Source organism: Lasioglossum baleicum, chromosome 13 (genome assembly GCF_051020765.1).
Source record: "Lasioglossum baleicum chromosome 13, iyLasBale1, whole genome shotgun sequence".
NCBI classification, from domain to species: Eukaryota; Metazoa; Arthropoda; class Insecta; order Hymenoptera; family Halictidae; genus Lasioglossum; species Lasioglossum baleicum.
In genome coordinates, this window is record NC_134941.1 from 8,153,307 (window position 1) to 8,181,245 (window position 27,939).

Consider the following 27,939-nt stretch of genomic DNA (forward strand, 5'->3'; position numbering starts at 1 on the left):
AAATCAGCCGGGAACTCTGTTCCCCGTTTTTATAACTTAATAATTAGCGTTTGTGACAAAAATTAGTGGATGAAACACAAAACAGAAAAAACAGCAGCAATGTAAAATAATCATTTTTTTTCAGCCTCGTTTATAACGACTGGGTTTTAGTAGACATTTATTTTCTCTTACAACAATTTTCGCAAAATTTAGTATTATTATACATATATGATTACAAGAAACGAGAGTTCTATACTAAACCATTTCATCTGTTAATCATTTTAATAGCTTGGAAATAGCAGTCTTTATAAACGAAAAAATTTTATTTCGCATAAAAGTGTTTATTAAATTCTGTGTAAGAAGATAGTACAGAGTGTGATTAATAGAATATTTTTAAAACATTGCAAGAATAATTAGAAATTGTTAGAACACACTGAAAATCAGCACAAGAGGCTAACACTTTCGAAATCCAATTACTAAAACCTCAATTACTCCATGAAAGCCTTCAGCGGATTCATCTCCCTGGTTTTTAAAGTAAGTCTCTCGAACAACGTCAAACATGATATTAATTAAAACCATTACAGTCTCGAATATCACGTTACTCAGTTCCATTTTCCATCTGTTCGGCAAAAAGACAGACGTCCGTTTCCGCAAAGAAGTTTCTGTTCCTTCGTCCTCCAAGAGAACAGTTAAAACATTAGAGAGACCTCTTCTGACGAATTACCGTCTCTCGATTGTAATTGGGAAACCAGGATTGTTAATTAACACAGATCCATTCTGTCGAAGTGCTCTCAAAACAGAGGGGAATTTATTTTTCTTCCGAGGATTTCGGGTCGCTCCGGGGGTGACAATTATCTGATTGAAATCTTAACCTGCTGTCTTCGAGGGGGAACATCTTCGTTGCGAGTACCCCGGTTCGGCTTGGGGTCTTTTGATTAAATTAATTCATGCTGGATGGCGCTTAAAATGGTGGAAAATTAACGTGACGAAAGCGCTTGACGTTCCCTGCTGCGCGAGGACAGAAGAAAATGGACTGACTGGAGACAAGAATGTTTCATCGAGTTTAGTGGAGACATCGAATCACTGACTCCAATTTCCTGTTGCTTTAATCGATGGCGGTGCTCACCGCGATTACGTCTGTAAAGTTTCAGGCGGAAATATTTGTGACATTTTCCTGATTGAAAGAAGTCCAAACACGACATACTTCGGAATTCATTTACTTCTTTAATTTACGACTCAGTAGAACCTCGATTATCCGAACCGGTTCTATCCAAATTCTTTATTACTCGAATTGTGTCGTGTTTGGTATCATTTCAATCAGATAAGTGTCACGAATGTGTCAGTACAAGTTTCATAAAAAAATCATTGGATAGAAGGAAAAATATTGATAAATAAATGAAGAAAGTACAAACAACATCCACCTGTTGGCATGAAAAGTTTGCTTGCCAGTATAAAAAATACAGGCCTAGGACATAACGAATCACATAACTAGTAAATAATTAGTTTAATAAATAGTTTATCACAATTATATGATTTTAAAAAATTATTCATTAATTTTAAAGAAAGAAAATTTTTCAGAATGTGACATTTAAATTTAATAGATATTTGGCATGCAAAAGTGAGAGAAGTATTATTCCAGGTATGCTATTTTAGATGATCGTATGAGCAGAATATAATAATTCACTTCTGAATAAATTATCGAATTGAAGGGAAGTTGCTCGTCTCAGTCAATAATTGCTGTCCGCTGCTGATTATTAACCGAAATCCGGCGGAGGTTTGATCATCTCCTTAAGAAGTCAGTGTTAATTCAGACAGAACCGGGGATTGATAGTCAATGAAATCGCTTAGTCAGGGTGTTTAAAAAGTCCTCCGAACTTGGGGAATATCTAATAGATGGTAAACTGAATGAATAAGAGGTTTACTTTGCCGGGGGTTGGAAACGGCGCGCCTCTTTAGCGAGAAGAATCGGTTTCGGGATACTGTTACACTGTTCCATCCGCTGATTCGTTGATATCCGCGATAATTAAATTACGGATGCTTGTAGAGATTCCATTTTTTGTGCAGGCTGCTGTAATTTTTTCATTTCGCTCGATTCTTCGCTCGGAAATTGCAGAGGATTTTATTTTTGGGGGTACTATTAATTCAATAACTGCGCACAGGACAATGAAATTCTTTCGGTGTGTTACGTGCATCTATAGTTCGCTTGTTCGAGGAACAAACTATCGTTTCACCATACTAACTTTTCTGCACTGGTGAATTATTGAAAAATTCTTACTTTGCATAAAGATCCGCAGTCTACTCATTACAATTTATTGTACTTACCAAGAGACGAAATGAATTTGTATGTAACTCCTGTTTGTTGTAAATCGTACTGAACTTTTATATTTAGCCTAAAGGTTCACAGTAATGCCAATTATTTAGCATCGTCTGTCAAGAATCATGATAATTATAAATTAATAAAATAATTAAAAACGTTTTCACTGTTAACTGTCTTAAAATACGAGTCTGAGAAGTGATAGTGCAGCGATGGTATCCATACGGTGCCAGTATAAAAATCATGCGAATAAGCAGCCCGAGGGAGGACACCCTTATTCTAACTGAAATAGAAGATTGTAACTTAGGTATAAAAATTAGGTACATTTTGAATGAAAGTCGCGATGGCCATTTCCGACGCCTAATAGAAGGATCGGGAGCCGCGCAAGGGAAATAAAAGGTGAACGTCTGCGGAATACCATGGGGCGATTGCCCGGCAATAATCAAGGATCAGGGTGTAATTGAGAATCATAAGCGGCGATAGCAATTAGTATTCACATAGAGCTATCGTCAGCAGCCGTGGAACGGCCGTTCTAAAGAGCCGTTTTGTGACTCTATCTCTGACAATTGCGCAACGCGCGAGCCGCGCCGCCGGTTGAAACTAATTCGACGAAACCATAAGAACGGACGTTTGGCCGCGTCTCATGGTATTACACCGCAGAAGCAGCGTGCTCGCCGCGCGCGGATCCCGACGAACAGCTGAGGAGAAACCCGAGGAGGAGTCGAGCACTCGCTGCGCCGAGGAGCGAAGTCAGCGCGCTGCCTGGAAATAGCTTTGGCAACGGCCTCGGCAACGTGCTGTCTTGGTCCATAAAATGGAAGATTACTAGCATGTTGCTTTTCTGCACGCGCGTCTTGTCGCGCCTCGTTCTCTAACTCGCCCTCCCCGTATGCCCCCCTCCGTCCAGTCTGCTAATATAGATCATACCTTAACGATTCCTGCTCGGCCGTGTCGTTTAGCTCGTAATGACGAAACCACCGAAATGCCGGGTTTGTTGCGACCGACGCGCGTCACCGACGTTGAAAGGTACATCGGGCTCGCCGCCTTCCTAATCTCTTATTATACGGTGATTTGTTTCAACTCGGTACCGAGATATGTTGTCTCTGATGGCCCACACCTTAGCCGCAATGGCCAGCGCCAGCAGAATCGATCGACACCCCCGACACTGAAAATCTTTTTTCAGTGGGCAAAAACATTTATCGCAGAACGTATCAGAACCTGGACCAGTCGATAGCCTACCAAAACAGAAACCTTTCTGCCAAGTTTCAGCCTTCCCTGTAAGGGTAGTTACAGCGAGAGATCAGAAAACCATTTTTTTACCACAGTTTCCTCGTTAAATCGAAATCAATAATTCTGGGAAAAATCTGACACATTTAGGGTACCGAGTTACATATGAGCGATTTTTTTTTTGCGAACTCTGGTTGTAAAAAATGAATTTCGTATAGAAGTTTAAGAGCGACAGTTACGGAATTATGGCTCTCAGAGAGCCAGTATAAATCACATTACTGTGGCTATGTTTCACAGTTAACGAAATTAGTGTGCTTATGTGGTCCTCTATAAAACTTGAAGTTTAATGTTCATTTCACGCCTGCATAATTAAGAAAATGGTCTAACTACGAACTTAATTACTGGCAAGAAGCGATTCATTAGACATCTCAGCCGCAGGATTTGATTAGGCGATGCAATTTGTCTGGGTTGGATACGTTCAATGGTGGTTCCTGTCCTTTTTGTTTACTAAACGACGAACATAGATGCTGTACGCTGTTCTATAACTTGAATCGCGCTAAGTGTACCGAGTTAGCGAAGTTACGTTTCTCAATGACAAGACAGCACTGCCGAAGGAGACCTCTGCGCAACCGAGAATTATTGTTTTTGCAGGAACCTACCATCTATGGATTCGAGATTCATAATTGGCTTTCTTCGGGTAAACAGTAGCAAAATTGAATAGCGGCTGCGTATCAAATTAGCAGCGCTCTATGTCTACCGCTACTGTGTTGTGAGGCAGTATGTGTTATGAGTAGACCTTTATGTAAAATAAAAATTTTCTGCATTGATTGGGGAAGCAGGAGTAAAATAAACAGTGATTTCATCCCTTAATTACTTTATTGCGTTAAAAACAACGTTACAATATTCTTAAGGTTTTCTAATTTTTTACTGTTCTGTATATTTCAACCAGCCACTGTCTTCATAAATGCATAAAGATCCGCTGTCTAGTTATGAGACAGTTCCTGTGAACTTTGATTTTGGTCATTATTGTATACGATTGTTGCTGAGATGTCTTTGAAATGCTGGATTAGGTTGTTCGAAGAAGAGATTGTTTAAGAGTGAAATTAAATGTTTTTTCACTAAACGTCATACACAGGCAAGTTGTTTATAATGTTGTGTTTCTTTTACACAAGTTTCACTTGAATTGTACGTTTTATAAAACAGTTTCAGAATGATAGTTCTTATTTATAGTCAATGATACGGTAAATTAAACTGCCATTAAATGTCACACATAAGGAAGGTGCTTCTAAAAATTGTTGTGCTTCTTCAGAAATTGTTGTGCTTGTTCAGAAGTTGTTGTGCTTCTTCGCAAATTGTTGTGGTTCTTCAGAAATTGTTGTGCTTCTTCGCAAATTGTTGTGCTGCTTCGCAAATTGTTGTGCTGCTTCGCAAATTGTTGTGCTGCTTCGCAAATTGTCGTGCTTCTTCGCATATTGTTGTGCTTCTTCGCAAATTGTTGTGCTTCTTTGCAAATTGTCGTGCTTCTTCACAAATTGTTATGCTTCCTCGTATATTGTTGTGCTTCTTCACAAATTATCGTGCTTCTTCGCAAATTGTTGTGCTTCTTCTCAAATTGTCGTGCTTCTTCTCAAATTGTCGTGCTTCTTCTCAAATTGTCGTGCTTCTTCGCAAATTGTCGTGCTTCTTCGCAAATTGTCGTACTTCTTCGCAAATTGTTGTGCTTCTTCGCAAATTGTCGTGCTTCTTCGCAAATTGTCGTACTTCTTCGCAAATTGTTGTGTTTCTTCGCAAATTGTTGTGCTTCTTCGCAAATTGTTGTGCTTCTTCGCAAATTGTTGTGCTTCTTCACAAATTGTCGTGCTTCTTCACGAATTGTTGTGCTTCTCCGCAAATTGTCGTGCTTCTTCGCAAATTGTTGTGCTTCTTCACAAACTTGTGTGTTTCTTTGCTTCTGTCTGGTTTCTACGCTTGATCAGACAGTTTTAGAAGATTATTTGTTATTCCTTGTCATTATTATGACGCCTGAATCATTCGCAGCAGTTGCAACGCACCGAAATAATCACGAATCTAATCCCGCTCTCGATATTCGCGCAGCGGCCCGATACGGTCCACAGCTTTTCCGTGTTTCGTTTTGAATTAGAACAAGGTCTTTGTCTATGAGTCATTCTATTTCGAATCGAGCGAACACACGATGCAACTATAACTCGGGATCTGGACGTAATCCAATACCGGCGCGCGGTGCACACGCACGAAATTATAGTGAAACCGTCAACGTGTCATCGAATTTCTTTTCGACTGTCAGGCCGTCCGTTAAACTTGATGAAGATGCGAAGCTGATGCCTCGGTATGGCCGTCTTCCTATCAGACCCGAAGCGAAGTTGACGTTTACTGTGCTCTTAGGTATCTTTGAAAGTGCCCGGGATGAGTGATACCTACTCTAATGCTCGTAACTTGCTATAGTTGCACTCGCGTCCCTTTAGATAAATTAAGTTAACGTTCAAACTAAATTTAGGGAGCGCGTATCCTCCTAAATAGACGGGGAATTATTTGAACTACACTTTTATCGTTTACAGACGACGTGCATCTAAATATACGTTTATTTCGATACTCGCTTATCAGGCCAAAAATTAAACACAGCACATTTATGCAGTATTATTGTGGAAGCGTGTCTGGTACATTAATGATTAAATTTTTACCCCGCGATGCAGAAAATGAATGGGTTCGTTTCGCAATGTTTAACATAATTTAAATTGAAAGTGAACTGTAGGTACTCGAGATTGTGTGTGGCGTGATTTATCTAGTGTTCCTTCTGTATTTATCCAAATATTTAACGAGCTTGCATCGCTCTTGTACACAAGATAACTGCAAGGGTTTTCGAGTCTTCAGACCGTTCTTGATTCCGCAGGAAGAATGTAGATCCGAACGGTTTAATATTAATGAGTCTCAGGATAAATTGCGAACGATAACGTCACGATGGAATTGCTCGGATATCAGAAAACATTCTTACCCATCTTGAATACGAAATTATTTCATTCTCCTAGTGATCGATTCAGCAGACTGAATTCCTTCGCCGACCAAGTCAAATATCTGCCCCGAAGAAATGGAAATGATTTTCTGAATAAACTTTTCCTTCACACAGAAAATTTATCTTCTAACCAGCATTTCGGTTGCTAAATATTTTATAATGCAATCAGGAACAGCCAAGGATTCAAAAATAATAATATATTCTATTAATACATAATAAATATAATCCGAATAAATCTTGACTATATGTGTACGTATAATACAGATAAATTTTTTTAGAAATTTTAGAAATTATGTGTAATTTATTTTTTTTATAAATTTCCAAAATTGATGTCCAATTGATACAAATCTCACGATTATGATTTACAGTATTATACTATTGATCTAAAAGGTAGATGTACAGAGTACAGCAAAGATTACCAGATTACAAATTCGAGTGTTCTCGTTCCCTTAATTTCATAATTCGACCATTACATTGCTAATTATGGAAATATTCGTGGAACGTTGGTCAAAATGGAGATGACTCATTAGCCCAGCAGAGTCGTTCGTTGAACATGTGGTTAAGACAGATTGATACGCCAAACTTTCGATCTATCGGATACCCATTATACACGATTAGTGCCAGATCCGTTATCAGCCGCAATTAATCTACTGACCACCACTAATTGAATAATAAGTATCGATTACAAGCGGCGACTGTAACATATTTCCTGAAAGTGAAAAAAGAATTCATTTCGCATTTGTACTGTGCATTTCAAGTACTAACAACCAATGCAAAACTAGTGTAACTTCAACAATTTGTATAAAACCAACATGACTCGTTGACAGATCCAGTAAAAAAACATTTCATAATTAAACTAAAATGGCTCACTTGTTGATTTGCGAATAAACTTCGCACCCCCCGGGACAATATAAGCGCCCGTTAAACAAACGATCGGGCATTAGCCTAAGCGAGAGACCATAATTATTCAAGAAACTCGCCGCCACAAAGATATTTATTTCAAAAGATTCCGCGTCGTAAGTTTCCCGGCGAGCGTGGCGCCTTTATCGCAAAGCAATGCCCAGATAATTGCCGCCCCTTTCACCGGCCGGCAGCTCGTTGTACCTTGTCCACGCAATTATTAAACAAGGTATTCAATTAATTCCGCCTGTATTAACATGACATTAGCCTCCTTGCTCCCCGGGCGACTCGGAATTTTATGCTGCATCCACGACGGCGAAACAAAGCGAAAAGAGAGGAAAACAAAACAAGAGAAAAAAGGGGGCTCCGCGGCGCGCTACCCGTTACGCTCCCGTATTCCACAGTGTTAGCATTTTTGAGTTAATTACTGGCGTGGAACTAAAAAAAAAGAAAAGAACGACAACAACGAAAAAACGCACGCTGGCACAAGAAAGAGAAAGAGGGAGAGAGAGAGAGAGAGGAAAACAGAAAAGCGCGGAATTAGTAGCTGCGTAGGTGAACAGCGAAAGAGTTCTGCGCGGAGGCGTTGTACGCGCGTTCTAATGGATGTACAGACCCGAAAATCGTGATACTCGACGAAATTCTAGTCTTTTTGCGCCGTGGACCCGCAGCGAATTAAAATCTTCCAGCCCCTTGAACGCACGATGAAAGAGAACCACTTAAAACGGTTCACTTTTGCGAGTAATGTTCCGTTCCGGCTGTTTGTACAGCGCATGTCGTTCACTATAGCTGTGCCTCAAAGCTAAGGGAAACTCGCGGCGAGAGTATCAGAAGCGGTGCCTCGATTCCGCGACGCCTCATTGGCTCGCGCTCCTCCCTTCCACTCGTCGAACCTTCGACGCGCGTGCGTCCGTATACTCACGCGTTTGGCGCCCGATTCGAAACTGTTAGAGGCTGTACCGGTTAGCAAATCTATTTTATTATATTGTAAATGCTCTATAGTAAATTCAACTGCTATGTAAAATATTTTGCAATCAATTTTCGTATATTGATTAAAATAATCTTGATCTAAAATCAAAATAAAATCGATTGATGACATCAAAATAAATATATCAAAAATGTAAGATGTCTAAATAAAAATTGTATTGTACCTCAAAACGGTATATAAAAAATTGTACATGCTCTATAGTAAATTCAACTCCAATAGAAAATGTTTTGCAATCAATTCGCATAGGTTGAAATGATCCGTATCTAAAATTAAAATAAAATTGATCGGTGACATCAAAATAAATAAATAAAAAATATAAGATGCCTATAACTAAAACTTGAGTTGTTCCTCAAAATGGCACGTAACACTATTTCTCGATCAAAACGCATTCTAAAATTTCATGTATGCAGCACACAACCTATATGTATAATACATTTTGTAAAACAATACATCGAAGACGAATAGCTGCAATTGTATTCTAACACTTCACCGGAAAACGTGAAAGAAAGATCGTATAATTCACGTTGAAAGGACGAGGGGTCCCAACGGACCTCGCATCTTTGCCCGTGATCAAGCCCCGTATCTGTTTTCCATCACGATTGTTATTTCCCGACCGGCGAAAACGCTGCTGCACACTCGAAGTTGCATCGGTTGATTTACTACGTAATTTGGCCGAGTAAATACGACGGTGTTCCGCGCAACAAATTCCCGTAGCCGCCGCGACGTCGTGCTACAATTACAATACCGGGTAGAACGCGATACGACGGGCGACGGGCGGGGAATTCTAGAAAATCCAAGACACGGTCGCACACCGGGTTCTCGTTATCCCGGTACCCTCGACGCGTCAACACGAAATTATGAGGAGAATCACGGAACAAAAGGGTCCCCAAGAGGCTCTCTGGATACGAAGCGAGTTAGAATCCTGTGCGCGCGGGGGCGGAGTGGATCATCCGAGGTTGGCTCGAGGAATGAACGAGTTTTCCACCGTGTATGCGTGTACGTGTATCTGTCGCGATTTGTTTCCTTGGTTCTTTCTTCGAGTTTTCACCGAGACTTCGTTAGCATATCGGCAACAGGCGGTTTCCGTCGCTTCGTTAGACCTCGCGGATGAATTCGCTGCATAATTAAAAGAGCCCCGGCGCCGCGAACACGAATCTTAATTACGATTGTTGCGTACCCACGGCGGAAAAGCCGAGCGACAACCCCCGAACGATATTTATACGTAGATTTTCCGAAGCTGACATTAACCCGTGTTAAATAACAATCCTTTCGACGAAGACGTGGAACTATGGATTTCTTCTCTCCCTCTCTGTCTCTCGCTCCTTTCTTCTTTCATTTTCCGTTGTTTTCAAATATTTGCCCGGCAAACACCGGCAGACAGCTTCCTTCCATTAACCGACGCGGAACAGAATAAAACGATAAAGGCAGAAAAGGAACGACGGCGAAGGAATAAAATAAAATGAAATGTTGCAGCGGAACCTTACGGCGTGCTGCTGCACTGGGGAATTTTAAACTGCCTGGCTGCCGATTCGACCGGGCTGGATTCTAGTGCTGGCCTGTATACATGGTGAAAGTTCTGGTGAGTTTGATACTTATTTTTTCTATTAGCTCCAGAAAGACGGTTTTTTTTGTCTATCCTAATGTCGTGACTTTGAATGGCACTTGAGTGACACTGAATTCATAATGGAAGGGGCTATCATTGTAGGTGTTTAAAAAAGGCTGGTCCCGTTTAAAAAAATTACAGTGTCCTTGAATGACCTAGAGTGACTTTGAATGACCTTGAATGAGCTTAAGTAGTTGTAATCACTGAATTCATAATGGAAGGGACTATAATCGTAGGTGTTTAAAAAATGCTGGTCCCGTTAAAAAAAAAATGAATGCATCCTTGAGTGACCTAGAATGACTTTGAATAGTTGTAATCACTGAATTCATAATGGAAGGGACTATAATCGTAGGTGTTTAAAAAATGCTGGTCCCGTTAAAAAAAAAATGAATGCATCCTTGAGTGACCTAGAATGACTTTGAATAGTTGTAATCACTGAATTCATAATGGAAGGGACTATAATCGTAGGTGTTTAAAAAAGGCTGGTCCCGTTTAAAAAAATGGAGGCGCCCTTGAATGACCTAGAATGACTTTTAATGACCTCGAATGAGCTTGACTAGTTAGAATCACTGAATTCATAATGGAAGGGACTATAATCGTAGGTGTTTAAAAAAGGCTGGTCCCGTTAAAAAAAATGAAGGTGTTCTTGAATGACCTTGAATGAGCTTGAGTAGTTAGAATCACTGAATTCATGATTATAGGGACAAAAAGTGAAGGGATAAAAAATGAAGGCGACCTTGGATCCCAAAAACAAAATAGGTGGAGATTTCTTCTTCTAATTGACGTTTTTGGAACATTGGATCCGACTGAATGGTGGGGTAAATCGAAGGATAAAAATATGTTTGAACAAGCCCCAAAAACTCGAGTCTTTTTCCGTCGAAGTTCCATTCACTTGACGCATTGTCTGTCTTCGAGTCTTTGAATAGAGATTTTCACCGTTCGCGTGCACACAAGGCCGGGGATACGTGTCTGACCGATCTTCCAGAGGAATTGCTGCTTTTTCACGTTTCTGTTTGCTGACTGTTTCCGAACAAGCGTTTTTTCGAATCGACGCCGAAAATTCCCGATGCGAAAAACGATAGTTCCTCCGGGAAAATTCGTGTTGTAGTACCGCAACAGTTTTTCGGATTCCGACGTACGTACGGTGTTCGGGAAATGGAGGACGTTGACGGTTCGAGAAGTATAATGAAACACATAAAGGATGTCCCATTCGGAGTTTGGCACGCAATTAAATCCTAAACTATAGCTCGTTGTAAAAAATATTTTCAATAAAATTTATTATTTCGGGGACATCTTATGGTGGTTTTTTCCATGGTCATTCATGGTCATTCAGTGCCGTTCAATGTTTAGCATATCCATTTGGAGAAGATTTGTGACAACGAACAAACTATTTGTTATAACGAGCATAATTGCGTTCGAAACTTCAAAGGGACACCCTGTAGAAATTCTATAAACAGTAGTAGAATGAACGAAATAATTTACAGGAAAACGTCGATAAAAAAAAATGGTTAAAATTGAGAAATTTAAATGTCTCAATGTGTTGGATAAATACTTTCGATAGCTGTTATAAAAGCAGACTTATGCGATATATTTATGCAATAAATATCCGCAGCAACGATCGGAACGATCGTATCGAAATCGGATTAGAAGTGTAAATACGAAACAACGCGCGGCTCCGATTCCCCTTATTTCATTCATCCGGAGATCGCATCGCGGATTATAGTTCTCCGCGTTTCAATACGGTCGAAGGATGTGGTAGAATTCGCCCGAACACACCGTTTCCTTTTTACTTGCAAATTTCTGTTATACCGTTACCTCGAGAAAATGCAGTTGCTCGCGGTCGAAACGCTCGCCGCAGGAACGGTCGGCCATGCTACATGCACACCGCTATTGCCATTCTCGCGAAACACCTGACAACGTCCTCCTGTTAATGTCTCCCACGCTCAATGTTAAGACATCCGGCTGTAACGGTCTCGAAACCTGGTCGAGCGATCAACGTTAACCGCCGACGAATGAATTGTTCCGAATAAGTTGTTCCCGGACAACGCGCGCGAAAATTTCGCTGGAAAGTTGCACAACGAAGTGCAATAGGTCCCTTCGTTAAACAATTTCTAACGCTTTTGAGGCCATTTCCCTTTGTAATTGTGATCGAGTTTGTGATTCCAGCCGGGATTGGGTAAAATATTTTGTTATTGAAATTTTATGTTGCATTTAAAATATTATAGGATATTGAACAGTACATAAAATATTATTTTAAATAGGATATAAAATTAAATAGGACATACAATTTTATTCTAAATACGATACGAAATTAAATAGGACATCAAATATTATTTTACATAGGATATCAAATTAAATAGGATACAAAATATTATTTTAAATGGGATGTAAAATTTCAAAAATAAAATACTCTTTAAAGAAATATGTTAAATAAAATTATATTTTAAATACGATTTTTTAAACCAAGAATGTCAAATAATATTGCAAAAATTTTAGCGCGCAAAATATTGCCCATTTCTGATTCCACCGAATTCGACATTTTAATTCCATTTAAAAATTGTTACGTTATCTCATAGACATATAGAGATAGACTGCGCCGTCTTATGGGCGAGTTGAAGCCCACAATGGCGGCGCGCGGTACAAAGAGTGAGAGAGAGAGCATTAGCCGGGGTCCATAGCGCTTTCTTTCTAATTGATGTATTTATTGATGTTTTATTTTTGTTTTTTGCCGCCATTGTGGGCTTCAGCGCTTCCTACAGGCCGCGCAGTCTATCTCTATATGTCTATGCGTTATCTGCAATACCTTACATAACAGCGGACACCCTGTGTATCGAAATCGAACTTCCCGTAACTAAAAAGCACGAAAATCGTCCGGCAATAATAACCCGCGCGAAATTGCCCGAAAAATAATAATTCGACGGTCAACATTCGCTCACTATCACGGAAAACGAGTAAATATTAAACGAGGAGAGTCCAGCCCACTGATCGTTGTTCATGAATATTCATTAGCTCATCGGCGAAGATAAAAATCAGCCACGACAGGGAAAAGTGAACAAATCGATCTCTCGTAGATGTGTATACACACACATTCACGCCGCTGTTCCTCGTTACACTTTTTTTTTGTCATTTTTACTATAAGAAGACCAGAAGAACGATCGTTGGGTTCACATTCGCGCGATCTTTCCAGCGCCATTTTGGAATTTTTATTGAACTCCTAAATCAACGTGCCTGTCAGATATCCGCGGGGACAGGAATCCAAATTGCTCGCAGGAAATTTTAATTAATCCGAGATTACGTGGATCGACTACCATGGCGACACCGGTGGAACGTTGTATGGATCGAGTTTACAGTATAGATATTTTTCTACTTTTTTCGGGCACAAATCGAATTGTTTAGTTCTACAAAAACTGAGGCTGCGATTTGTTTTAACCGTTTTTGCCTGTGACGAGACTGCAAAAATTCTGTCACAGCTTTTCAATGATTAGTGATTATTGAATATTGAAATTCTTTCAATATTGCTTTTTAATGTTTATAGCGAAATTTTTGATGCTTGAATTCGTCCTGGCAGTTATAGGAATTGATTCTTGCAGAGGAATAATTGAAGTTATTACAAACTTTAACCCAGCCGGATGCTTTCGATGATTCAATGGCATTATTTTTTAAAACCTCAACTAAAGGTGTACAATTCACGTTATTAATTTTATCTCAAGAAAGTGGAAAAACGATACAAACATTAAAATAACAAGTACATACTTCCAGTAACACTTTGTGTGGTGAAAATGAAAAATTTTCGTTTTTTTTTTAAACAAACAATTGGTAAATGAATCCTCGTGAAAACTTTTCACTTGCAAGTAAAATATCCAGGCATAGCTAGTACTTGTTCATTGATTTTAATATCATTGCTTATCTTTCTAATAAAGAGTCGTTCATGAAGAGGTGTCATTTTACATTTCGCGCTATTTTTATTTGTGAAGATTAGAGTAGGCCCTTTTCGACACGTGGTTAGTAAAATTGTAAAAAATTGTGAATTGTAAACAAACAGCGTTTTTTTAATCTGAATGGAAGACCCTGTAGATGAACTTCTATGAGGGTTTTGAATACCACCATGAAAGTTGATTTTTTGATGTTCGTCTGTGAACAGTGAATGGAGAATCAGTTATAAAATCTGTGTGAAAACAATCGTGTAGTAAATGAAATCCGGTCGCTTGAGGGCTGTGAGAATCCGGTTGTAGTATTCCTCTGTGGTTAACGAGGTCTGGGACCCCGTAGAGGCTCCAAAAACCTCTAAGAAACCGCGTCGCGCGGAGGGTCGATTTGAATTTAATTAAGTCAACCATAGCCAATTTGGCAAGATGCTCGCATTATAGAAGCTGCCGTTAATCGGATGAAGTCTGCGGTTTACGTAGGAGCAGTAGATATCACGATGCTACGAAATGTCTTGGGGTATCTCTCACCCGGGAGAGAGGGACTGTTCTTCCTCCTTTTCGCCCTCTAGTTGAAACCTTCCATCCCCACTTTCTGTTCCCCATCTTCCGCGGCAGTATTTGACTTTCAAATAGCGCCTAGCTACTCCCGATATATAGCACGTTATAACCGAGCACTCCATTTCGAGAAGCAATTCCGCTACCTGACGAATAGCCATTACCACGGTCTAACGATAACTCGATTCACGCCTGGAACGCTTGATTTTTCGACCGGCTGGGCGGGGGTGAGGCAAGAAAGGGGAATTTCGTATCCTTTGGCCGGACACTCGATTCGTGGCCAATCATTTCGCCACGCGATCACGAATTCAATACCTTGCCGCAATTACTCGACCGACACCCTCCTTTGGATCTTCGAGTTTCCAGGAAAAACGTTTCACGTTGGAGAAAAATAATTTCATCGAATGTAATATTTATTATGAAAATTACTCTTGCCGCCCCTACAAATGTGAGGGTAAGATGACGAAAAATGGGACGAGAAAGAACTAGAAGAAATACCCTAAGAAAAATTGTATAAAATTATTCTTTTTAAATCTGATTACTCGCGCAAAACTACATCATTACCATAAACTCTTTTTGAGGACAGCTAACTGGGGTGTAAGAGGGTTGTAAAAGTAATCACTAATAGATTGCTAACATTATGCATTTATGTGTTTTATTTCATGTCTATTGCGAGAAATAAATTTTAAATAATTCGACAACATTTTATAAAACACTGTTTGGTCATCACTCTCTGTCACGATAAATTAAAATTGTTCAGTCTTGACGTACAAAAATTTAGTCGTGACTCATTGCAAAATATTTAAGATGAATGGATTTAGTGAATCGCAGATGAACGAACGAATTGATTAATCCAATGTTCAACGAAGCAGTCAATTGTAAAATGTCTTACGTGTTCACAGCATGGTACAATATGCAACGTTGATTTATTAATTACGTTCTTACATCGTTTATCTCGAACACGTGTTATCCTGAACGCAGCGGAACACTTAGGAAATAGAATCCCGCCAAATTTCCTTTGCCGTAAATTACTGTTGGAAATGATGAATTTGCATAAATATCCGGCGATCTATTTGCATTCCTGTTGAAAATTCTTCGCCGTTTTGAGGAACTGCAGCCACGAGGCGGAAAGTGGTTATTCCGCGATAATATGCAAAGTGAAAATATAAGGGAAAATTTTTTCTTACAGGTTGGCTTCTCGAGGAAATTCAATTAAAAAAACGAGTGAATGGCAGTGTACACTCGAGTACCATTTAGCTCGTTCGTTATACCGTTAAGAACGTAACGAACGTTACTGCTCCAGCTTCCTTTTACAATCGTTCTAATTACAACAGATTATAAATCTATTAAATTCACTTTTTCACAATGGTCGAGTAAGAAATAAAAAATTAGATATTGCACGCGCGGGGAACATCGTGCGAGTGGTTTATTAACGAAAAAATTAGCTCAGTTTTATCAAAGGAATGGAATTGGATTTCTTGCTGAATACAAAACGTCTGACTTTTTACTTGGACTCAAGTCGAGGGCCCGGTATTTTATGCGCAAGCATGTAAAGTTAAATGGAACGTAATTTTCCGCCTCAAAGTTACCGTTTTTCTTCCATCGCTGCTCGAGGGATCCTCACGGCGAACGTACACCGGTGGGTGGAGGAGGAGGGAAGGGTGGACTCAAAGGCCGACCAATCAGCTTTTCGTTTCATTCAATTAGAAGTCAAAGAACGAATCGCATCTTTCAACATGGAATTAAAAATCAACAAGCGCGCGTGCGAGCACCAACGTCGATACGCTTCAAATACGAAGCCTGCACGATTGATTTATGAAGAGTTGATCGCGATTGAACAAATAATGAGCCGGGGATATAAATGCGCTTTCAATAAGAAATTTTCTGGATGTTCGATCGTTAAACTTCTCGCCACTGTTGTCATCGAGTTCCCACTGAGATGCAACAGCGAGGATCTTTTTGTCACTCCATAGTCCATTTCCAACGAACAGATACTTTTACACTGGAGCAATGAATTCAATTTTTACTGTTTCAGCCTCCTTTAAATATTATAACAATATCTTTGTTTTCGTTGACGTAATGTAAAATGTAAAAAATTGAAATTTTTTAAAATGTATATCTAATTTTTATTATACATATCGATTCTCCTTTCGTATTCTATTAGGTTGTTGCATATGAAATGTCCGATTTTTAGCAATGACATTAAACAATAGCAATTTTGTACCGAATGTATCCTATCCAGTTTTTTGATTGCATTTCGGTAAAAATAAGAAATTATGGTCATTCACCTTTTGCCATTTACAAGATTGTCATCTTGATTTTGTACTTCTTTCTTACCATCAACTATTAGTAAGTTATATAATTAATCACCATACATTTTGACCAAAAATCACATAAAAGTTATTTTTCAGACATATAACAGTAATACACGGCAGTCGCGTTGGGTGGCGTAGAAATAAACTTTATTTAAAAGTAAAATTATACATCTAAATTAAAATTGTGCCAAACTATAAAAGCAACAGGAACGTGCCTTATAAAAATGACAAGAATTAATTAATTTAGAATTTGCGGGGTTCCTATTACAATGTGTCCTCTAACAAAGATATTTATTAAGTAATTTCTTATGAAAGCATCTTTATAATATGATTAATCGTGACATAATAAAATCTAGAACCGTTCGTTTGACCAGTCGTGCTACGTTTAGTGTTAAGGATTAGCTTTGTACCACAAAGTTTCTAGAGAGCGGATCATTATGCGAAATAAAAATTTTTTAGCTGAATTGCAGCGATCTTGAGTAAAATAGAAATTTATCTTCTTTCTTAATATGTTTGATAGATCCAAGATAATATAACAGTATTGTTAAATTCTTCTATTGCTTTTACACCTACTCTTTTTTGTCATAAATGCATAAAATCCGCTGTCTATTCCTATAATAAACCTATAGACTGTAGCAGCATTTCTTGATCGAAACGTTTTATAAGAGACGCATTCTGAAATCGGACATTTCATATGCAACCACCAAATTACATAAGAAGAAATGGACAGTTAACGAAATATTTCGAAAAATTACATATAAAAGTGTATTTTATAAGTAAACATTATGACTCGTGCTAAGGCGAATTATCACGAATATCTCTGACGTATGTAGAATATCAAGGAGAAGCTATAAATATAAAAAAAATTAGGTATCCATTAAAAAGAATGTCAATGACCTTCATATGACCTTTATGTGATAACTGCACCTCCAGTCAGAGATAACGATCGATACGAAAAATTATTCGTTGCTGCCTCAGCGAGGAACCGGCTTCACATTGAAAACTTTTCCGTCATCGTTGTTGTTATTATCATTCCGGGATGAAAGTCTACGCTCGTTACAAATTTCATCAAATAGAACCGCATGCACCGCGGCGTACCGTTGCTGTTCTCAAATGCGCCGGAAAACGAACACATTGAACTGTGCAGGGGACACGCAAATAAAACCGAAGCCGGCCACTATTGTTAAGCAAACAATACGCTTTTTAAATATTGCAGAAATTAATCTAACACTGCTGCCGGACCGAGGGAAATGCTCGATGTTGTAGAGTGCGGCTTTTTCCCCCATTGGACCCAATGAATTTTGATTGAATGCTCGACTCGGCACCGTCCCGAATCAAAGATTGCCGAATTTAATGAACAAAAATATTCGCGAATCGAGAAACAATATCGCCACGGTTCGACATTAATTCATCGATTGCTGTGCGGGGTCGAATTTTGGAGTAATGGGTGGAAATTCGTTCGGCGGGTCTCATTATTTACATGTTTGTGCTTTGATGAATTTCCAGCTGTCCGTTATATTTCTTTCTATTATGGATTTATTAATTCGTATTTTCATATGTTTCTTCAGACAGAAACATTCTTATACTTTTGTAAAACGAGGTATAATTTATTCATAAATATTTAGATAGATATAAATACGTATTTAATATGCTTAAATTCATTTGAGAGATTTATAGAAGGGCTGACAATCAGCTAGAACAATGCTGTTTTGACTTTTGTCCAAACAATTGTTTTCTCATCCCCCAAGCGTCTTTCGACGCCATCAAAGGGGTTGGTTCGACTCGAATTTCGAGGAATTGTGTGCAGATTTAATTAAATGTACAATAATATGCAAGAACTGGGAATTTGAATTCAGCTAGAGCAAGCCCAAAAAATGCAAAAAATTATTTTCTTACCCCCCAAGCGCCCTTCGACGCCGTCAAAGGGGTGGATTCGCCTCTGAGCAAATGTTCTCGGCGAACTTCGTGGAATTAAGTGCGAATTTAATTTAATTAGAGAGAGCTAGAGATCCGGGGGTTGTCGGAGGTGGTCGGGTGAGATGTGGCCCCGTTCGCGAAATTTTTTCGCCACTCCCGCCATCTACGCGTGCCACGTCCATGCCGCGACTATTGAATTCCGAGCTGTCGCGAGCGGGCTTTTTTTCGCGGCGGTTCCTTAATCAAACGGAAATTACTCGCGCCGAGAGTTGTCACCGGATGCTCGAGAGCTTGCGAATCTGTCCAGCTCTGGGTGGGGAGGGATGGTAAAAGAGAGAGAAAGCGAGGGAGGAGGGTAGAGAGGTGGGGAAAAAAGTTTTCAATCGGAATGCGTTAAATCGAATCACGTTCGCCGCTGAAGTGGGTGAGTTCGAGGGTCGCCGGCAGACCGGTTGTGTTTCCACCTGAGCACCCTTCATCATGAGCCGTCCACCTGGAAACAAAGTGACGACGCGAACTGCCGCCCCGAATCGATTATACGAATTCTCCTTCGCACTGTTTTCGACTGTTCGCCGCTATTAGCGCGAATTGATTCCCGGAATTAGTTCGCCGTTTTTTCGCCTGGTCCACACCTACGTCGAAAGGGTGGGGGGCGAATAATCGAAATTTCGAATGGTGATTGGTCGACAGCTCTGTAACGGAGAAGGGGAAACCTTCTTTGCCGTGAACCGGAAATAAACAGTGAGTATTTCACAGTCGTTCGTCCATAATCAATCGTAATTGTAATGATTATAATTAGATTGATCTTCGCGCATAATAAAAATTTTGAACTGAAGTCAAATAACAGTATTTTAAAATTCTTCTGATATTTTTACTGTTTTAAATCATTCTTATTAATATCATGTATGACTGAGCTGTTCGCAATGGCATTTCGATGAGAACATACCTGATAGCAGGGAGCAAGCCATGTTGATTGGCATATAAAGTGACAGGAGTTTGTTTTTATATTTCATTTTGTCTTTATGATACTCTTTAATGCCAACTCAACGATAGAAGTGTATACACTGCCGCTTGGAAACGTTTGATCGCTTGTTTGATGAACGATGAGTCCCTGTTTGGCGAGACAGAATTCTAATAGTCGCTTTGGCTTTTGCTCGTTCCACGTTGATGCACGTGACTGGAAGGACACCGTGAAAGAACAACAAGTGTCATTTCCGCTTTTATATTTATATTATTCTCTATTCAGAAACCCCTTGTTTTAAATTCTTGCCGTTTCTCGGTGCTATTATATGGGAAATAATTGTTGTACAATATATATGTAAAATTTAAGATTAATTTAAAAGTTAATATTTGAGTGGCCAGCAGGGTGTCGCATTCAGTTTAGGTCTCTAACTGTAGTACATTCTTCCGTTTTACTACACATTTAATTAAATGCGCAGTTAATTCCACGAAATTCGTCGAAAAAATTTGCTCAGTGGCGAACCAACCCCTTTGATAGTGTCAAAGGCCGCTTTGGGGTTGCGAAAATAATTTTTTGGTATTTTTTCTAACATATTTTGGGTTTCTAACTCAGTATCTAACAAATTTTTCTCAGATGTTTTAGGTAGTTAGCGTTAAGAGAGTTTCGGAAACGGATGCTCGGTTGTTGCTCCTCCCGTGAAATGTTTCAATTTCGCGAGCACAGTAATGGAAAAGTCAAGTAATTTTCTTGATTATACCGGGAACGGTGAATGCGTAATAAGAGCTCGTCAACGATGAATAATGATAATCACTAGTTATCGACGGATTTCATAGATAAATTGGCCCTGATAGACAGCTGTTGCCTCGTAATTGTATTTCGCTGCAGCTTTCAGCCGTGTTCCACACCCGTGTGAGAATCTCTCGCGTCCACGCACATGCGTAATGCCATAACAGTGGAGCGCGTCGGCGAAATTTCCGACGCACGTATACTATCAAAATATTTGAGAACGATCGCGCATAGACGAAATGTATACATTTTTTGGGGAGCGCATATGATATGAGAATTACAAATTGCAAAATTATATAAAAATTCTAAATTATAAATACAAAAATGTATTCCATAAATGATAGAGAGAATCGTGATACAAATCTTTTGGAAATTGGTTCAGTATTCCGGGAAAATTCATAAGATGCTGCAAGGGAAAGCAGCAAGTCGAGCGTACGTGCCGAACAGTGTAATCGTTGCACACAGAGAAACGCGCAGTCAAATAAATTTTCCGCGACTCTCCTCGACGTTCACGCGAACTTTCCCGTCATCGAGGAACTTGACAAAGCAGCATTCTCGACGTCACTTATGAAACGCGGGTCGAATATGACGCATCTACTCCAAGATACAGGCTTTGTGCCGTCACGTGAGATTTCCGATCCCCTATAAAGTATGCTCGTCGCGCGAACCGGAGCAATACATCTCCGGGAATACAGTATTGTGACCCGTAAAGAAACTTCGAACACCGCGATCTCTGACATTTATCTCGTGCGCCCGTGTCGCGCCACTGACTCTTATAATATGTATAATATGATTGGCTGAAGCTTGATAACGGAACCACTTTCTTTCTGGACGAACGCGCGCGGACACAATTCGATTCTGCTCGATTTAAATCTCACCCTCCGGTCCTCTTCACATGTGCACATAATTAAACACATTTATTTCCGGATTCTCTACTGTCCGCTGCTGGAGAAATATTGAAAAATTTATTCGATGAATTTTACAAGAATCGCAGCTTCGTTTGCACATACTGTGATTGATATTTCGACGAAACAGAACGTTTAATCGAAACGTCCGATTTGGTCATATTTGGGAATTTTTCTAGTGCAATGAGACGTGTCATATATCAGTGGAATTATTTCGAACTATGCTTCCAGTAGATCTTTATACAAAATTTGCTGTGTGAATGTGAACACGTGTGTATGTCTTTGTTTAATCATTTTAATGTGTTCTACATAATATTACAATTTTTAATTTCGTAATTTATGAATTTAATTTCGTTTATATTAATGACAATAATGTTTTTAATATTCCAATTTTCAAAATGGAGTATTATTTCAACTTAAAAAATCTTCAAAAAATTGTTTAAAAAAATTACAACTTCTGTTTTGCTTCGCCATATTTTTCATTTAATCCGTGTTTGGAAATAATTTCATCGCGTTCATCGAATTTCTCCGACAAAATAAAAGTTCGTATAATTTCATGAAAGTTCATTGAAATGAATGGGAGCAATGTATTATCACAAAATTCAAAACAGCTTGCACACCGCCTCAATTTAATAAAAATGTTGTACGTCCAAACAATTTTATTTGCAGAGATGTGTGAAAAACCAATTTCACCTCTGGAATTCAATGAAAATTAATAATGAATTTATATCGTTTCTTATTTCTCTACGTCACTGTATCGTTTTAAAAATTTTATTGGAACAGCAGTGATTGTTCTGATCATGATAAATCACTTCAGAAACGCTGTATGTATTCTCCGTACAGTCATCCTTTCTCACGAAGGATTACACGAGATCTTTTCCTGAACTGTTTACACTCGACACACAGAGATTCTACCGATAGCATTTGTCCAACGGCTTACAATGACGCCACTTTTTTTATCGAGTGTAGAATCTGACAATCTCGATCGCTGTTGCCAATAGTCAAGACATAGTGAGCTCCGAGAGATTCCTGTTCGACGTTTCTGTCAAGAGACTGTTCCGTGGCGTGGGAAAATTCTTATCAGTGCCTGGAAAAACTTTAAGAAATCATGTTCGTGGTTGCAGGAAATATTTCATAATTTTTAAATAAATTTCTATTTCAATAGTTCATTGCACAAGTATAAAATACACCCACACTCTTCGCTCTTTTATTAAGATACAGATATACAAATTAATATACATATCGGAATTCGTTAAAAAAGAAACTACGGATTTTATGCATTTATAATAAAAATAGGTGGATCAAATTTGAAACAGTAGAAAAATCAATTATGAGAACTATGTTATTTTCAACTAATTAAGATTGTTAAAGAAAGGAAGAAATTTCTTTCGATTGATGAAACAAAATTTTTTCTTTGGAAAAATTAGAGAAAATTTATTTACATTATTGGGAGCTAATTCGACAACAGCTCGGTGCATGGCCACACTTCAACGATGCGGTGCTCCACGCAATTCATTTTCCTAGGTCATTATATCTCATCCAGAGGCTGTGCTGCTCATAAAGGCGCAGCTTGTATATTAACGGGCAAGTTGATGGGTTCAGATAATCCACTTAGCCAAGAAATTCCCAAGAGAAAAATTTCTCGCGGCCAGAAGAGTTAAGTCCTTAATCCGCAAAACCCTGTTTCCGCGGGAACTAGCGAATCCAAGAACCACTCTTGCTGGTTTGATGAATCGCGCCTTAACATCCGGCTGTATGGACGGAAGTCCTGCTGCTAAAATTCACCAACTATATATACCTCTTTATTTTGTCACTGGTATCGATTTTTTTAAAAATTTTACCTAAAAACAGCCTCTAGCTTCTGATGCAACGAACTTGTTAGAATCATTTAGCTACCCCTGTGGAATCATAAAAATTTATTTGTGTTTTTAATTATTCTAATAGGTTGAAAATAGCTGTGTTAAGTTTTTCTAATCGTTTTAATGTTCTAATTGACCCACCAAATTTTTGCAGATCCTTATACAAAAATTCCATCTTTCTGGAATTAATGGAAAAAATAACATCTCTAAATTTTTTAAATCCTCCCACAATTTTATTATAAATGTATAAAATCCGCTATTCGCTCCTAGAATTTGAATTACAGTGTTCCCGCAATTGATGTGACTTTCGGGTGTGCGGATGATGAGACTTTTTTATCCCCACTACTAGGGGGTTCCCCCTTTGGGCGGTCGATCGCGCTGCAAAGAAATTAAGGTATTAGGGTGTTTAAATTGGGGTTTTACGATACTCGATGTATCATTCTCAGGTATGGAATAGCACTAGTACAAGTCAACAATTTCCCGCTTAGCACCGTTGTTTACCCAGGATCGTCATTTACACTTGGAAAAGTTATCAGTACCATTTCGTTTCCTGAGACTCGATACCCCTCGAGGTTGTCACAACAATCGCGGGAACACTGTAGTTCTACAGCTCCGCCGTGGTCAATCCAACAGACCAATTGCCAACATTACACAAAATTATGATACACCCAGACCATTCAGAGGTGCACGCGACTATCAGTCCCAAATCAGTCCGACCAACATCAGAGACCTAACTCCGCAGGGACCAGTCTGTAGTCCACAGCGTTTCTTCCTGAAACTTTTTCATCTGGGTGAAAACACGGTGTGTTTTTTCCTTCTTGTCTTTCCGGGGAGTCTGACGCAGGTCTGGGCTAAAAAGCAGGGAATGTGTAAGCGGGAATATGCCCCATATACCGTGACCCATTACGATGTTCTCCGCGGGGTTCGCAAAAACCTTGTGGCTCCGTAGCGTTTAGAAAGTTCCGCGGATCCGTGTGTGTGTGTGTGTTGCCGGTATAATTCATATAATTCATATAATTCATACCTCTCCTGTTCTTTTTTCCGTCAACGTCCTCCTCTCTTGCCGTCCACCCTCTTCAACCCCATGGCCGACAAACTCGATTCCTGCGGGATCGGGATTTTTGCTGTGTTTTAATTGTACGTTAACGTAACGTTGTTGCTGTCTTCGGAGAACCCGCGGCCCGGTAAAACAACAAACGCACCGAGCGACTGTTAATTAGACTGCTTTTACGGGATTCCGCGAAGGTTGGAAGGGGCCGGGGTGGGGAGGGGAGGGGTTGGAACAGCTTTAATTATGTAACGGTACACCGCGTCGTCAGCTTTTTCCATCGCTGCGCAAAATTCTGCGTAATTAAAGGCGCACCGACCGGCTCCGACACGTGAAACACGCGCACAGCTGCAACAACGGTTGCGCGCGCGCACACACACACATATGCACACTGGGAACGGAATTTTTAACGAGATTATTATGCCGGATTTTGTTCGTGCACCTGGATGTTTACTGACCCAAATTTATCCAGCTTACGGCTGCTCGATTCGCCGCCGACCGCAAACAAAAGAGTCTCTCGCGTCTCAATTTATGGAGAACGATGAAGCATTGTCCGTGTCTCATAACGTGAGACGCGGGACGGCGGCACAGGGGAAAGAGGAGTCACCGTCGCGCGATACGATACGCATGAAGTAGTAATCTTCTCGGCGAATAGCGGGAACGCCTGCGCCTGACCAATCAGAATGTTTCGTTGCGAATTCTTTTTGCATTCCTTCAGAGTATATGTTTATGAGACAATAGTGTTGTACCCTGACATCGATTTCTATCAGCGGGCAGAGTTGCCGCGGATATTCCCTCCGAAGTAATATTTTTTCGGTAACTCTTGGGCGATCTCTACCGTAACTGTCACATTTTCTTCTCCACCACTGGCCGATCCCTGTTTTGTACCCTAATATCTATTTGCGAACAGCGTTGCTCTGCGCAACTGTCGAAATGATATCTCCTGTAACTGTCAAAACATAGTCCTCCTCTTCTTTAAATCGATCGGTCTATACGAACTGTTATAATTTTATGCTATTGTCTCTCATCCCCTAATGCCAATGTTAACTATAGGCCTTTTAACAAATTCCGTGTCAAATATATCAGGTTGGCAACTAAGTTCGCGATCTCCACATTTTCTCAAACAAAATCATTTAAACATATTTTTTAAGCACGAGTATTTTATATCAAATTAATCGCAAAATTCAGAGCTTTCCAATGACATACAGTTCAAATGGAATGGTCACAGAATGAGGTTATAATGATACAATAAAAAAATAACGAAACTAAAGGTCGCGAAATTAGTTGCCAACCTAATATTATAGCCAAGTGTGAACCATGTGGTCGCTAAATAAATAAAAACTGCAACTTAAATAATTTTTGAAAACTTCTTATTAAAATAACAAAATACAATTACCATTATTATTACTCGTGTAATAAGGCACGAAGTATCTCCAGTATTTAAATTGCACGAATCGGAACAGAAAGAAGGTGTGGACTTCCATGTCCACTGTAAAAATTTATTCTCACGAATATTAATTGACCATAAATTCACAGCACGTTTGAAACAATTTTAATTATCTTTTATTGGTTTACTCAAATTACTCAACAGTGGGGCTGCCTCTTTATTGCAGCGGGGTTTTCACTGGCAAATAATACGTCCCTCAGTATGAAAGAGGTGCTATTATAATTAGGAATAATAAAATTAAATTTAAAAATATTATCATACTATATTTCGGACTTATTAAAATTATCAAAAGAAGCAATGCATTTTTATTTAACTTCTGTTTCCCACAATAGACGTGGCACAAATTTTCAATAACGAGTACAATATTAATTCATCACATAATTGATCACAGAAAAATTAACCCACGAATTTATCATCGTGAATAATCAAACGATGTGTTTTTGATGCGCAGATTCGATCGAAGATCATTATTTCCCGCCCCGTTTCTTATCCAATAAATATGTATGGAATATTAGTCTCCGGATTTCGAGGAGTTGGATTTCGTCTTGTCAGAGATATTATTCGAGCATTTGTCTCGGTGTCGGGGATAGAAAGGGGACGAGCGGAATAGATCTTGGCATGATGGCGAAGATATTGAGTTAACGCCGCAGTAAAACCGCCCCGATGCACCGATCCTTCGAAACTGAGGGTTGGAGAAAAGGGAAAAGACCTGTTGTCGAGGCTCGAGGGATGGAAGGAAGAGCAACGCGGTATTAATTACATTTAAGCTCGCCGCCGGGGTCATGGTTCGTTCGAAATTCCCCATTTACATATTTCTTTCTTTGGGGTTGAAATGGCCTTTTGATTAGCGCGAAATTCACTGTTTTCTCTTTTCTCTGCTCGTAGTATCGCTTGATCGATGTAAGTGAAATATAATACAATTTACCACGTCGCGTTTCTCATTGTTTTGTTACCTGCCGTTTCTCCTGTTTTCAAAGTATGTATTACTTTTGCGATTCTATTTCAAACCCACCACCATTCATATGAACCGTTCTAGATTTTTTATTCTGCAGTTGTTCGAGTTACAATGTTGCGTTTATGGAAAATAATTCAATAAACTTCATTTTTGTAATTTTTATACGGCTCCAGAAATTGTCGATGTTCAAACAGTAATGATTTCGTTCAAACAAATGGTACAATAATGTGATCTTGGTTTTATTTTAAAGATTTAGACTTTTACTTTTACACACAAAATCATTCATTTTTGTCTGAGACAATTTTGAACGACTTGGCAAGTGGAAAACTGAGGCCATGTTTGCTCTGAGAAATGCTTCCAATTGAAACATTTCTAAACGTTGAAAATTTTTTTTCGGGAATTGATCTTCCGCAGATTTTAAGATTGAAGCCACCCCTTTACAGCGACACCGAAAAAGTTGATCTACAATTTTTTAAAGTCGTTTTAATAAGGTTTAAACGGGAGGTACACCATGGGGGATTTACACCACCGAACTTAGTCCTCGTTTTTGTACCCTAAAACAGCGAAAAAAAATCTCACACCACTTTTTAAGGTTTCGTTGCAAAGAGGAAGCTTCGATCTTCAATTCTGTGGATGATCCATCTACGAAAAAAATTTTTATATATTTTTACAGAGGTTTCAATTGACAGGATTTTTGAGGAAAAAGTCTTCAGTTTCTCATCAGCTAAACGGAGAGAAAGCCAACCCGAGGAAGTCAAAAGAAAATTTAACTGAGAGGGGAAGAGATTTCCGGTGGCGGGTAAATTTGACGGTTTGTCGGTCACCGGGAGAATGGAATGGACAGGGGGTTGTAAAAAAGGGGTTAAAAGTCGCCGATGGGGGCGAGAAAAGGATTCCAACGGGCGAAGGAGATCGCAATCACGTTGGATCGTAAAGCGATCGCTAACATTTCCGCTATCCGGCTAAATTCAGATTCGGATTCCGGGCGACGCGGCACGGCGAGGGACGAAGAACGGGATAGAATATGGTTTTAAGCGATAATAACGAGGCGGGTGAAAGTAGCGATAGTGAAATCACAGAGGGACGGTGAAGTTCGCGCCGATTCCACGATGAATAAATTTCGCCAATCAGAATATTTTGATTCGGCCAATCCCATTCGAAGTTTCGAATTAAATACGGGTTGAACCGGGAAATCGGTTCTGCCGATTCTGCTTAATCGATTCACTCGA

At 39.4% G+C, this 27,939-nt stretch overlaps 1 protein-coding gene across 1 annotated transcript in view; it reads left to right on the top strand.

The window, feature by feature from the left end:
- LOC143214746 (uncharacterized) overlaps positions 1-27,939 on the top strand; it is a 446,535-nt gene that overhangs the window by 204,738 nt on the left and 213,858 nt on the right. Inside the window, exon 3 of the mRNA XM_076436114.1 lies at positions 9,907-10,012. Within this exon, the coding sequence (XP_076292229.1) occupies positions 9,998-10,012 (15 nt within the window). The 5' untranslated portion in view covers positions 9,907-9,997. The remainder of the gene's footprint in view (positions 1-9,906; positions 10,013-27,939) is intronic.